Source organism: Netta rufina, assembly GCF_964035555.1.
Source record: "Netta rufina genome assembly, chromosome: 1".
NCBI lineage: Eukaryota > Metazoa > Chordata > Aves > Anseriformes > Anatidae > Netta > Netta rufina.
Genome location: NC_140123.1, coordinates 82,396,612 through 82,409,260, shown reverse-complemented (window position 1 = coordinate 82,409,260; position 12,649 = coordinate 82,396,612). Strand labels below are relative to the sequence as shown.

Sequence of the window (12,649 nt, the reverse complement as noted above, 5' to 3'; positions counted from 1 at the left end):
CTAAAGCAATGCTGTTTTTCCTTTGTGATACCTTGCATTTTTATTACAAGTGCACTTTGCAGCTTGCTGAGTGGCTTGTAGAATTAATTTTCCTTCTAAGCCAAAAGAATTTTGTGACCTAGACCATGTTTACACTTGTTAAGCCCAAGCTGTTGCTCACGGCTCATACTTGCAGGAACACTGAGAGGAATATAAGCTGGGCAGACGGATTTCTCTTCTCCACTTTGAGGAGGAAGACAGCCCTTTATTTTACCTGAATGAATAGGCTGATAAGAGGAAATGGGGCCCTAAGGGCCATGGCAATCAAAATTTTATGTTTTCTGTCACATAAGGAAAATCGTGCCCAAGCATAACCATGATCTGGGCTTACAATGAGTTGTTGAGCCCACACTAATCCTGACTAGGGGCTGAACAGCTACAGGACACAGGTAAAGAATTTCCCAGCCTGGAATACCCAGGCTTAACTATTTAAATACTAATGAGATGGGCTTAATTTCTAGAAAATGATTTTTCTGAAGTCTGAGGATTCTACCAGGTAACTTTGTGAGGCCCTGAGAATAGACAGCCAGGAGGTTGTTTCCTGAATAGACAACAAGGAGGTTAGCTTTTCCTTCAGAGGAGTCTGCTGGGAGACTGTGGAAATCAGTGGATTTTGCGTGTCTTTGAGAAATGCAAACTTTGGTTTATATTTGTTTTGTTTTGTTTTTTTTTATATTTGGCTAGGTGAGGTGGTTAAAACACTAGGTGCCACAAGAGGAAATGACCTTCAGTCTACTAGAGAAATACACAAGTTATCCAGTTAACACAGAGCTCTGGAAGTAAAATGTTTCCCTCAGACTGTTCCCATGTTGAATAACAGAGCATTTTCAGAGGTGAGAATCACAGTGTAACTGGTAGAAGTCCAAATGACTGTGGTATCTCACAGGATGGCAATGCAGGTAATACTCCCAGCACAGTGGGAGCTCCCAAAGGGAGCTGTAATACAATCTCATACAAGAGGAAGCACAATCCTTTGGGACTGTCCCAAAATATACTAGGATGTCTCATGTCTTTAGTATACCTGGGTCACATTGTCAGACTCAACTCTTTGGCTTATTTGTACAAAAGCAGAAAAGCTGCATAACTGGAACAAAAGTTTCAAATTTATAAATATATAAATTTATATATGTATCAAATTTATAAATATAAATTTATATATTTATAAATTTTGTGGTATAAATATATCACTGCTATTTTTGATAGTTATCACCACTTCATCTGATGAATCAGCGAGTTCTTTTAAAAGAACTGCAACATGGTTAAAGCATTCAAATGAGCTGTCCTGTTAGTGAGGCATGGAGAGAGCACTGCAGTAACTACCACCTTGTGCTACAGGAGCTTGAATTTCATTTTGTAAGGAATCAAAGTCTTCAGGCTCTCCTTGTTGGAAAGAGAGCCTTCAGAATATGACCTGCAGGCAAGGTGCACCCTCAAGGCATTTTGCATTGCAATTTAGAGACTTCTCAACCATTCAGTTCAAGTCAATCTGTGCTTCTGCAAGTAAATCTGATAACGTTCATACTACAGGCCATTCGGTGGACCATATTATACCATGCAGGTACATTGAACAGAAAATTACATGGAACTCCAATTCAGGTATTCCTAATCTAGATGCCTTGGAGATCAGCGTTATCACCAAGTTAATTCTCTTCCAAGGACTAGAACTTTCTTCTGCTGCAGTCCCTTTTAGTAGGCTGTCATAGGCAATTGGGAATGCTGAAACTGAATACAAAGTTTTCAGGTCCAGAGATTTAAATACTTATCCCATGGGAATAGTCTGACAAAGAAAGTTTAGAAGTTATATATTAAAACAGGAATAGCCTCGAAAATATCTCACATAAAGCTCTGCATCAATGTTAACACACAATGTCAGTCACAAAATTTATGTTTCAATACATTTGGAAGTACTGTTTCTCAAATGACCTGGGTGCACCATCCTCCTTCAGAATCATTAGTGTTTAGGGACCCTTTTCTAAATTGTCAGTTGACCAGACAAGAGATAATTGGCTTTACTCACAGCAGCCTCAGGTTCTCCAGGAGAAGAAGTTCCTATAGGTACTCATTGCCAATCCTGAAGAAACTGAGATTGTGCTCCCAGTAAATCGGCTTCCCGATAAGCAATTAATATAATTAATAATTATGTACCATCTGAAGTTTTGTTTAATGTTTTTAAAAGCTCTGTGAACCTTTAAATAGCTCCCTTGGCAGTTGCAATATATAGTTTGAGAAACATTACTCCAGACAAAGGCATACGATTTTTAAAAATATAAGAAGAAACAATACATGATTTTAACTGGTAATATCTTTACACAGTATTTGCATCAATAAACATTTTTAACTGTTTACTAAACATATTTTACTGTTAATATATTTTCATATCGAACCAAGATTATCACAATTTATTGAGCAAAATGTTTTCAATAAAATAAACCTTTTATAAGATGAACCATGACATGAAGTTATGATGTACTATAACTATTTCAGACACTGTAGGAAAACCCAGTCAGAATTCATTTTAACAATGCTGCAAAAAATGCCCATTTCCCATGTAGTTAAAAGACAAATAATCAACTGAAGAACCAAGTTAGTATTTTATTCAAATGCAATGACTAAAAAGTGTAAGGTCATTAATTCTAATCATAAATTATGAAAACAGAATATAACATTGTCTCTAGATGAATGAAGGAGGCAATATAGTCAAGTAAAGAAAAATAACAATATAAATAATAGTATTTTCTGTAAAACCAAGGACTCTGCTGTTATTGTTGCTGTTTTGTCTGAAAAGTTGAATGTAGCATAGTGGAGATATGATGAATATCTAATCTAAAATAAAGTCTGTTTAAAAAAAAAAAACAACACAAACAAAAAACAACAAAAAAAAAAACTACAGATACTGAGGTCTTGGTGATTTTAACAGTAAAATTTAATCACATAAAAAACAGTACAGTGAACTATTTTAAATATACAAAATATTACATTTAAATAAGCTTGGTGAAGAATGTGAAGTATGTAGAGGGGTCAGAAGGCTTTTTCCAAGTCAAGACACAAGATGTGGCTAGCAGGTGGACTTGCCCCAAACCATACTATTAGTAATAGCCTTTTCACTGATACCAGAAGGGCTGTCTAAATTAGTTGAAGCTTGGCAACATGTTGCTCTACCATTCCTTTTCTGTATGTTAAATGCACTGGATGAAGAGTCTTCACACTGTAGTCAGTTTCTTTTTGACTAATTAACAAAGCATTTTCCAGAAACAAAGGAGGACTTTTCAGCTAGTTTCTTGCTAACATGATGATAGTGACTTAGTTAAGGTTTCCTATGCTCCAAGAATCTTCTTTAGCAAAATTTCCACCCTGGTTCAAACTGCACTTTAAGGAGCTTTTGTTTGAAACCTCCCCAAAGTAACATAAAATGGCAAGGAGAAACAAAACAGACAAAATAGAGTAGATTATGTTTATTTCTATTAGGTTTTGAACCACCAGTTGATTGCTTTGAGGACAGACAAAAAATAGGAGAGTTCTAAGATAATTAAATCACTTCTATGTCAAGTGAGGAAAAAAGAGATTAATCATATTTGTTTTGTTCAACATGTTCAGTTACAACATTGCAATCTGAAATATCATTCTAAGCTTTCACACAATGGATCAGAGTATCAGAGGAAGTAACTGAAAGGCAAATATAGTAAGATTCCTCTTGCAGGCATAACATCTTAATATTTGTGACACAATACCATATTAATGAATACCTTCAACTGCAAAGGCAAGCAAAAAAAACCCTAAGGCCATAGCTGCTTAATTCAAATTTTATAAAAGCAATAACAAAAAACTCAGGCTGAAAATCCTTTGACTTCACAAATTCCAAATTGATATAATTCCAGAATGTATTAAGGGAGGACTTTGATTATCTGCAAGAAGTTGGATACTGGTGGATATTAAAACAGACAAGCATCAAGTGACTGAAAACAAAACAAAACAAACAAACAAAAAAATCCAAAGCACTTTTAATTGGGACACAAGAGGGGGGAAAATAGATGTTTTTCTTTCAGTACAGATTGACCTTACACCTGGAATTAATGCAATTAATTATAAATACAAAGTCATTATGTAATGGTGCACAAATATATATATAAAGTATAGCCATAGTTAGTTTTATTATTTTCCTCTACATCAAGCCATTGGATATCAGTTTCGGGACTGCTACACAGGATGCATGGGAGACATAGTTCAATGACCAGGGTACCATGTAAAAGTCACACACTGAATTGATTGATAGCACCTGCCTACTGCCTGAACTGGAAGACTTACCTAGCATTATCCCAACCTATAGGTATACTTACTGTTTTTCCATGAAGCCTAGTTTTTCATGTAGCTGCAAATGCCAAACTTTTGTTTTTAAATAGAATTATCAACAAAACAAGCAGAATGCATTTTATCAGTGCCTCAACACTACTCACTTTGAGCTAATTTTTTTTTTTCAGTTAAAACATCCCAAAGTAAATCTCAATGTAAATTACTCTCTTATTTTAATAACTGAAATATTTACCTTCTGAATTTCCTGCAACAGCTATTAAAAATCCTCATTGATATCATCCATTTGCCAGCCTCCTTACATTAGGGTAAACTTCCACTTTCCCACCTCATTCATTGCAATTTGTGACACCATGTTTTTCCTTAGTTCACACCATTTGCAGAACCAAAGAAAAAAACATCAGCCAGTTTGCAGATCCTGATTCACATTTTATTAGAACTTCATCCCTATATCTTATTCCAAAGTCTTTTGAGGCTTTTGCTCATATCTTGTAGTTTAACAGAATTATTACTGAGTCATAATATCTTCATAGCTTGTGTCTGTTGAATAATACGTATGTTTCAATTAACTTAGCTCTGGGATGACAGCACAGTTATAACATTCTTAGTTATTTCATGATATCCTGATACAGAAAAATATTGTATTGTAATTTCCCTTACTTCCAAAGGTGATGGAAGTACTGCGTTTCCTTTACGTTTTTTCTTATTTACTATCACTTTACCCCATTCTCTCTCACTAACTCCCATGATCCTATTACAGAAAAGCACTTTTATGTGAATTTGGAACAAAAAGTTTTTCAGAGGTGTTTTTATTATTTTTTTTTCCCCAGAAAATGTGAAGAAAAAAAAAAGCACATTCTGTCTTTTATAATGGATAAATACTGGAATATAGAAAGAAATGGAACAACTAAAAAATAAACATTATCTCATATTTTGATAGCTATAAAATTACACTCTGCTTTTGCTGCTTTTTATTTATCAAATGTACAGCACCATTTTCACATTTAGTCTGCATTTCAACTTTAACACCAGTGGACTTTAACATCTGTTCACCACTGATCTGCATAAATTAACAACAGAAATCTCCACATTATGCAGCCTCAGAAGTTTGTCTTTATGTCATCTTGAAGGTTTTTTGTCACTCAGTCTATTTAGGAAAATTGTTGCTTCTCACAATTTGTGACATCACAAATTATAACAGATGCGCATATGTGCACTGCACCCAAGTGCTGAATGAGGTTCTGGCCTTTTCTGGATGTTATGATTGATAAAAATCAGAACAATACCATCATGATACTGGAATTATATCTCTCATGTTTAACAATGTCTCTATTTGTACTCACATTACTCACATTAGTCTATCATAGAAACGTATTTTCTATGCTATCAGGAAAAAAATAAACAAAAGTGTTACCACTCCACCCAAACCTGTAATATTACAGAAAACCTCTAAATACTGTCAGATCAATCTCATTTTACAGACATAATTTATATTCAAGCTACATGTCCACACTTGCTTTATCACCAAATGGAGAGAAAGAGTTCATTTCACCTCTACTTAAGGTCAATCAGTCTAAAATAGGTCAAGATGTATGAAATCATAAATGTTCTGTATAACCATTGGTCAAAGGTAAAAATGACAAACCCGAATGTAGATATACACACAGCAGATATATAAAGTCATATGAATTGCACTCCTTAGTATCTGTATTGAACTAAGGATGCTGATATGTAAATCAGAGTGAAATAGAACATGCTAAAAGACAACTGGATTTTTGTTTCTGGAACTGAGTGTGGAGTTTCAAACATCCACACATTTTCTTCTCATGACTGCATTCTCTGTAACAGGACCACAGATATCCTCACTTTCTTACTGGACTTCATTTTAGACAGTGGAAATGGGTTTCTATCCCATTTCTTCCCACTCTTTCCCACCCTCTTAAATTTATCACTTATTTGCTATAATCTACATCAATGGACTGTCTCAGAAACTTCTCTTGTGCATTCTCCAGTTGAATTATTCTAGTGACAAATGATAAAGTGAAACAAAAAGGAATATTTAGGGGAATGAACCCAACTCACCAAAGGAATAAAAAACTCACACAAAAAGGATTTAGAGTGAAAGCATTTGTCCCCGTTTAAAACAATGAAGCATATATATGCATTTCTAATTTGTACTTATATTTTCACTAAAGCTATGATAAAAGCACAGCATTCAAGTATGGACATTTATGCACTCTTATCATGCACACAGATTTGAAATTTTATGTTCAGACACTAATACGATATTTTTGGTTGAAGGTTTATGTCGCATCTATTGTCAGTAATTTGTATCTGAAAGACCAAGATACCTCAGTCATTTAGGAACTTACTCAGATTGAAAGACAATGAGGCATTTAACCATTATAACATATTTTTATATATAAAAACATATATAGTTGAAAGAGATTCTTCAAGTTGTTAATACTTTTTATGAACCTGTTAATATTTTAAATGGAAAAGACCACAGCCATTAGCAGTAGCATTTCTACATCTCATTTTCCTTTTGCACGAACTATGCAAGTATTTTCTCTCTCAAATGTAGTTAATTTTAAATTAGACTTTTTATTGTGGTAATAAAAATGTACTGAAGAATGCACTCATTATGCAAAGAAAATAGAATTCTAAAAATTATTCTATCTGAACTGAATAAAAAAATAAAAGTATTTTTCAGTTCCATCTGTTGGTTACACGCTTTCATCAGTCTGGAGATAACTTTTATTTTCCAGAGTAATCCATCACACTGACATTTTGTCCTGGAGTGAAATATGAAAGCTTTAATGAAACCATTCAAACCATTACAGGCATCCTAAAATTAAAGATCCAGCTGGACATCCTGTACTACACCTTCTTATGTGCAATGGTTCAATCTCAAGTAAAACTTCAACACAGATACAACTTTATTTACATGAGCAAATATTGATTGTCACACGTTTTGTGGATTAAAATCACAGTATAAATTTTCCTATAGTGCCATGATCAAAATGAGAACTAAAGATCTTTTCCTCCTCTCTTTCTTTGAGCTTATACTGCGTGGAGAGCTTAATAAGAAGTCAAACTAAAATTTATAACTTTCTTAGGTATACATGGTTAGAAAAGTTCTTTGGGGCTACTATTTTTGCTTTGCAAAACATTGTGCTGATTACTTCCTAACTTTGAAAATTTCTAGTAACAGGTTTAACTTCAGTTGATCCTATGAGAACAAACTACAGAGAAATCATTTCAGAAACAATTTTTCAAAGCATACAAGAGTAAATCCATATGCTGCTGAGATGAAGCACAATAAAGCATCACTGAGATAATTTATAGGTAAAATGATGGTGTATGACTTATGATTAAGCTTCATTACCTGCAGAGCAAGGGGCTTCCATCTCATATTTTTCAGTAAAGCTGGTGCTGAGGTAAGCATGCTCTGAGGTCGCTTTTTCAAAGTTAAGATAACACCACTCGGATCCTCTCGTAGTGCATTCACCAAATTTTTCAACTGCCACCCCACCTGGTAACCAGTAAAATCATTACAATAAAATTGAGGTACAGTATTCAAAATGTAATGTTCCCTTTTTAAACATGATTAGTAAAATAACACAATAGGAGTGTATATATATTTTAAAGGAGATTAACTCTAGAAATGGCAAAAATAAATTACTGCATAAAAATCATGTCAACTAAAATAATTACTATAATGCATTAAGATGGATATGTATCACTTCAGGTTTTAGAATTAATAAACTATTGTTACTCCACTGTAAATACACAGTAAAACTTCAAAGTGGTTTAAAATAACCTCTGTTACATAGACCTTAGAGACTACAAGGTTAAAAAGCCCTGGCTCCTACCTCTATTGTTCAATTCAAAACTGAGCACTTTATACTCCATGGTTACTATATAAAATCCACTAACCACATGTACTCATACTACTTCTATTCCTAGCAGCTTATGCAAGCACAAAGATGCTCAAGACAATCTTCTACACTTCACTATAAAAATAAAACCAGAATCACAAGGCATTTTTAAAATAGTATTTCTTTCATGATGATTTCAAAAACCAAAAGACAGCAAATTAATGACAGAAATAGTCTCTCCACTACTTGAGTATTAGCCCAAAGTAAAATTTCCTAATTGAATTATAGCATTTTGAAATATTCTAAAATTAGCAACTTGACTAATGTGGAAAGTAAGTCTTTGTTTCCAAGCAGAAACTAAAACTTTCTGAATCATTCAGTTTGTGTTTTTAAACAAAAGTACTTAAAATCTTAAAACAGTACAACTAATGAAAATGGTTTATGTCTAAATAAAGATTGATTTTTGGCATCTTGAAATTATTTAATATATTGTATCCCTGCATTTTTAAGTTTGGCACCTACACTGGCAAGAAACAATCACATATCCCTTGAAAGTGTTGGCCTGCATACTTAGAAAATTATTATTTCAGTAAACTTGACAACTTTTCTACCTTTCTCTTTCCCCCTAATTAACAAGCATGTTTTCCTGTTGTTTAAAGGATCACAGTTGCAAATATTTTCCTTCTTTCACAATTTATACAAGAAAAGCATTAAAAAGAAAATTATCAAATTGAGACGTGAAAGTTTTTGAAAGAACTTCCAGAAGCATGAAATTGTGACGTCATTGTCAAAAGGTTACTCTATGTCATGTCCCTATATTTGAAAATAATCAAATAAGCAATATGAACAAACAAAACGCAGATGTTCCCTATTAGTAGCATGGCATTATATGAAACAAGTATATATTTGTTACCTATTTTTTAACAAGGTACTCACACATAGGTTGATGCTACTTACTTTTTACCTGTTTCACTGTTGCATCAAAACTCACTTTGCTTAACATCACTGATTTTAATAGCTGATACTCTCCATATAACCATGCCACATTAGCCAACAACAATGCTTACATCAACAATCCTGTACACAGACATGGTTTCAACTTCACCACTCTTCCTCATCTACTGTAAACCTACCTGTCCTTTCTACCAAAGCAAACTTGATTATATCAAGGATGTACTTCTACAGTAATATTATTGTAAACAAAGAAAGAGGATGTTGACAATGGTTATCTTTACAGAATATTTTCCAGCTTCCACAGAAGATTTCCCAACATGCTCATATTCTTATTTTCAGTCCCATGTATTATGAGTATGTCCGTTATACTTTGAATAAAATGAAATATGAACACAGTCAACTTAAGCTTCATACCCACATCCTCCTGAAGTCTCCATTATCTTCCAACAGTATCAAAACCAAGTCTCTGTAAGTACAAGCTTTAAGTCTTAACATCACAATTTTATAAAAAAACATACCATGCTATTCACAATACTGCTTTCCTACTCAAAGAGACTTCCACCACTATAAGAAACATTCCCCATAGTTCCATAATGTTACCTTAGGCATACATAGGTTTTCAACTGCTCTGTGTTACTGTAAAGAAGGATGCCTACAGTTCATGTAAGGTATCTCTCCATGTAAGCTACTGTACACTAATTGTCTAATGTAATAACTGAAGACAAACTTATGGAAAGAAATCTTTCTACTAAATAATGGAGCACATGGAGCTTGGAGGAGAACATGATGTGGCCCTGGCTACAGAGTCAGGCTGCAAGGCTCTTGCCATTTAAGTTGGTAGGATGCTGCATGGAAAAGTTGTGCTTTAAAGCATCTGTTTATCACTGAAATAGGCAGAGTGATATAAATAAAATTGGTTTCTCTTGGTTACACTAGCAGCTTTGAAATTATTTTAAATACACATTCATACTTTGCAAAGATAAACTGAATTGTGTATTTCAACTATGCCTTACACTGCAATAAATGGAAGATTATCTAGTCTCATTATGAGAGTTAGGGGGATTAAAGAAAAAAATTGCAGTGCATGTATCTGGAACTGAAAATGATTTTCCAGAAATCTGCTTTAGAGATATGTAATCTAAATTTCTGCTAAGTATTATCTGAATTTATTCTCTCTAGCCTCTTCTTCAGAATCTTCCCCTTTCTCATTATCATCACAGTTGTCTACTGTCAACTTCTATCCATCAAGATTTTTGGCAGAGCTTTTGAAGTCTCTGCCATATCAATTGTTCCATGCACTGCAAACACAGACAGTAATAACAAAGTTTCCTTACTGGTTTTGAAGTTGAAAAGTAAGACAACTACTTTAAAAATCTACTTTACATGCATTAAACCAACCCAAGCAATTAAGTTTTAAATCAGTACACAATACTGGCCAGGTACCCATTTTTAAGGGCCAAGAAAGTCCCTGCTGCTTGCTTTAAAATAAATTGATTTTGTTAAACCAGGTGCCATTAACCAGCTCTGATCAGGAGAAGTCTCTGTAGTGGCAGAGCCTAAACCCAGCCTTGGGTTTTGCTACACAGAGCCTAAGTATCCCCCAAGCTGCCAGAACAGCTCAGCTCTCAGTGCAGGGTTTTGGAAAGGAAAGAGGAGAAGGAATATGGACTCAAGGAACAGCAAGGGAAAGTAAGCACGCAAAGATGGGGGAACTAGAAGAAGGAGAGGAATGAGCACTGTGGGGGGACCTGAGAGTAGGTGACCTGGGGTGGTGGTGGGGTTGTGCTGAGCAGTTCCTGACAAGAAGATTACAGAACCTGTGATGGAGGAGTCTGCTACCAAGATAAAGGAAGGATAAAAAGCGTAGTTCATGCCCATGCCACCAGAAGATCGATACACCTAGGCCAGAATAACACCACCACTGGGGGAAGGTAGGAGATGGGACACCAGCCTTCCAAAGGGAAGCAAGCTTGCAGGTAGAGTATCTTCAACATCAGCATTAGGCCACCTCCAAATTTCTCATCTCATCCCAGCACCACATGACCAGAGGCTCACCAGTGAGCTCCAGAGACATTTGGGGCCACCCAGGTTACTTCAGTGGGACAAGATGGGCACGTAGGAGACCTGTACCACTGCTCTCTACTCTGACACATCCTCCTCATCTCCCTTACCTCTCTCCACAACCTTCCACCTGTTTTATCTGAATCTTAGGATATCTCCTCACCCATTACCCCTACTAATAGAAACTTTTAGCAGAAGGGTGCTGTTACAGAGGTCTGCTCCTTGAACAATTGGCTGGGAAAAAGAAGATGCCTTTGAACAAGATGAGACATATTTTAAAATACCCCAACTTTCCTTTGGCTTGCAGCAAGTACATGTGGATAATAATACTACAACAGCCTGACATAGAACTTTTATTCTGAATTCCTATCCTAAGTTGCCAAGAATATTAACATATAAATGTTAAAAAGTTACTCCTAAAGTATCCTAAAGTAATTATTATTATTTTTTTTTTTCTCCAGGTGAATCTATCACTCCCTTTTATGACAATCTTGGAAAACTGTAGCCATCTACTCTATTTCTGCCTGACAGACAGAAGAAAGCATGACCAAGCATTGCTTGGTTTTATTTATTTATTAGCCACACCCATGGCAGTATTCCCAAATTCCATGGTTCATTCCTGATTTCTACGAGCACTAACATATGTTATGAGCAACAAAAGAACTCAGTTAAATATTAACATGCAGGCATCTCAAATACAATTGGATGGACTCAAATCAAGTATTTTTAGGATGCTATAAGATGCCTTACTAAATAACCTACAGTCTGAGAAATCCAGTGCAGATTTCTCAATGAAATTACAGAGCAGCATCAGCATTTAAAAGCAGTATACAAGTATAATACACAACAAAACTATATCATCTAAGGGGTGGAGTTATGGTCAAATGATAAATAGAACAGAGTCCATACCTTTATATGCCACTTTAATATGCCACTTTTAGAGGCATATTCCTGTTCAAAGGGTCACCAGAGTCCCATGAAAGTTAACGATGGACTTTCTGTTTCTATGAAAACTGTTTCCCCCCACAATTATGGTAAAACGTTAATATCTTTGGTAAAAGTACAAATATCTTTGCACTCTTGAAGGAAAAGTAATATTTTTCTGCTTAATATAAACTGTAAAGCAGTCAGCTATTTTCTTGCTAAATAAATATGCAAAATCCACTCTAGTATTTAATTTTAAAAAGTTACTGAAACAGGGAGATAATCAAACTTATTATTCTTTCAGTGTTGCTTGTTGTAAGTGGATTGCAGCCAGAGCTCTTTGACTTATCAACCATTAAAATATTCATGCTTTTAATCATTTTTTGAGCTAATAAAAATAGAATTTCTATGAGGAACGCATAATCACCTTAAGAAATGGTTGTTATTTTTTAAGGAATTCCCTGTCACATATCTTGCATTTTATA

General features: G+C 34.7%; 1 protein-coding gene across 4 annotated transcripts in view; it reads right to left on the bottom strand.

Annotated features, from left to right (window-relative positions):
• The window catches only part of CNKSR2 (connector enhancer of kinase suppressor of Ras 2), a gene marked incomplete at both ends in the record, with an annotated part of 217,493 nt that overhangs the window by 88,303 nt on the left and 116,541 nt on the right, over window positions 1–12,649 (bottom strand). For 2 of the 4 annotated variants that reach the window (XM_084306349.1, XM_084306350.1), the window contains one exon: window positions 7,733–7,879. The exons of the other annotated variants lie outside the window; for them this stretch is intronic. In XM_084306349.1, the coding sequence (XP_084162475.1) occupies window positions 7,733–7,879 (147 nt within the window). The remainder of the gene's footprint in view (window positions 1–7,732; window positions 7,880–12,649) is intronic. 4 annotated transcript variants of the gene reach the window in all.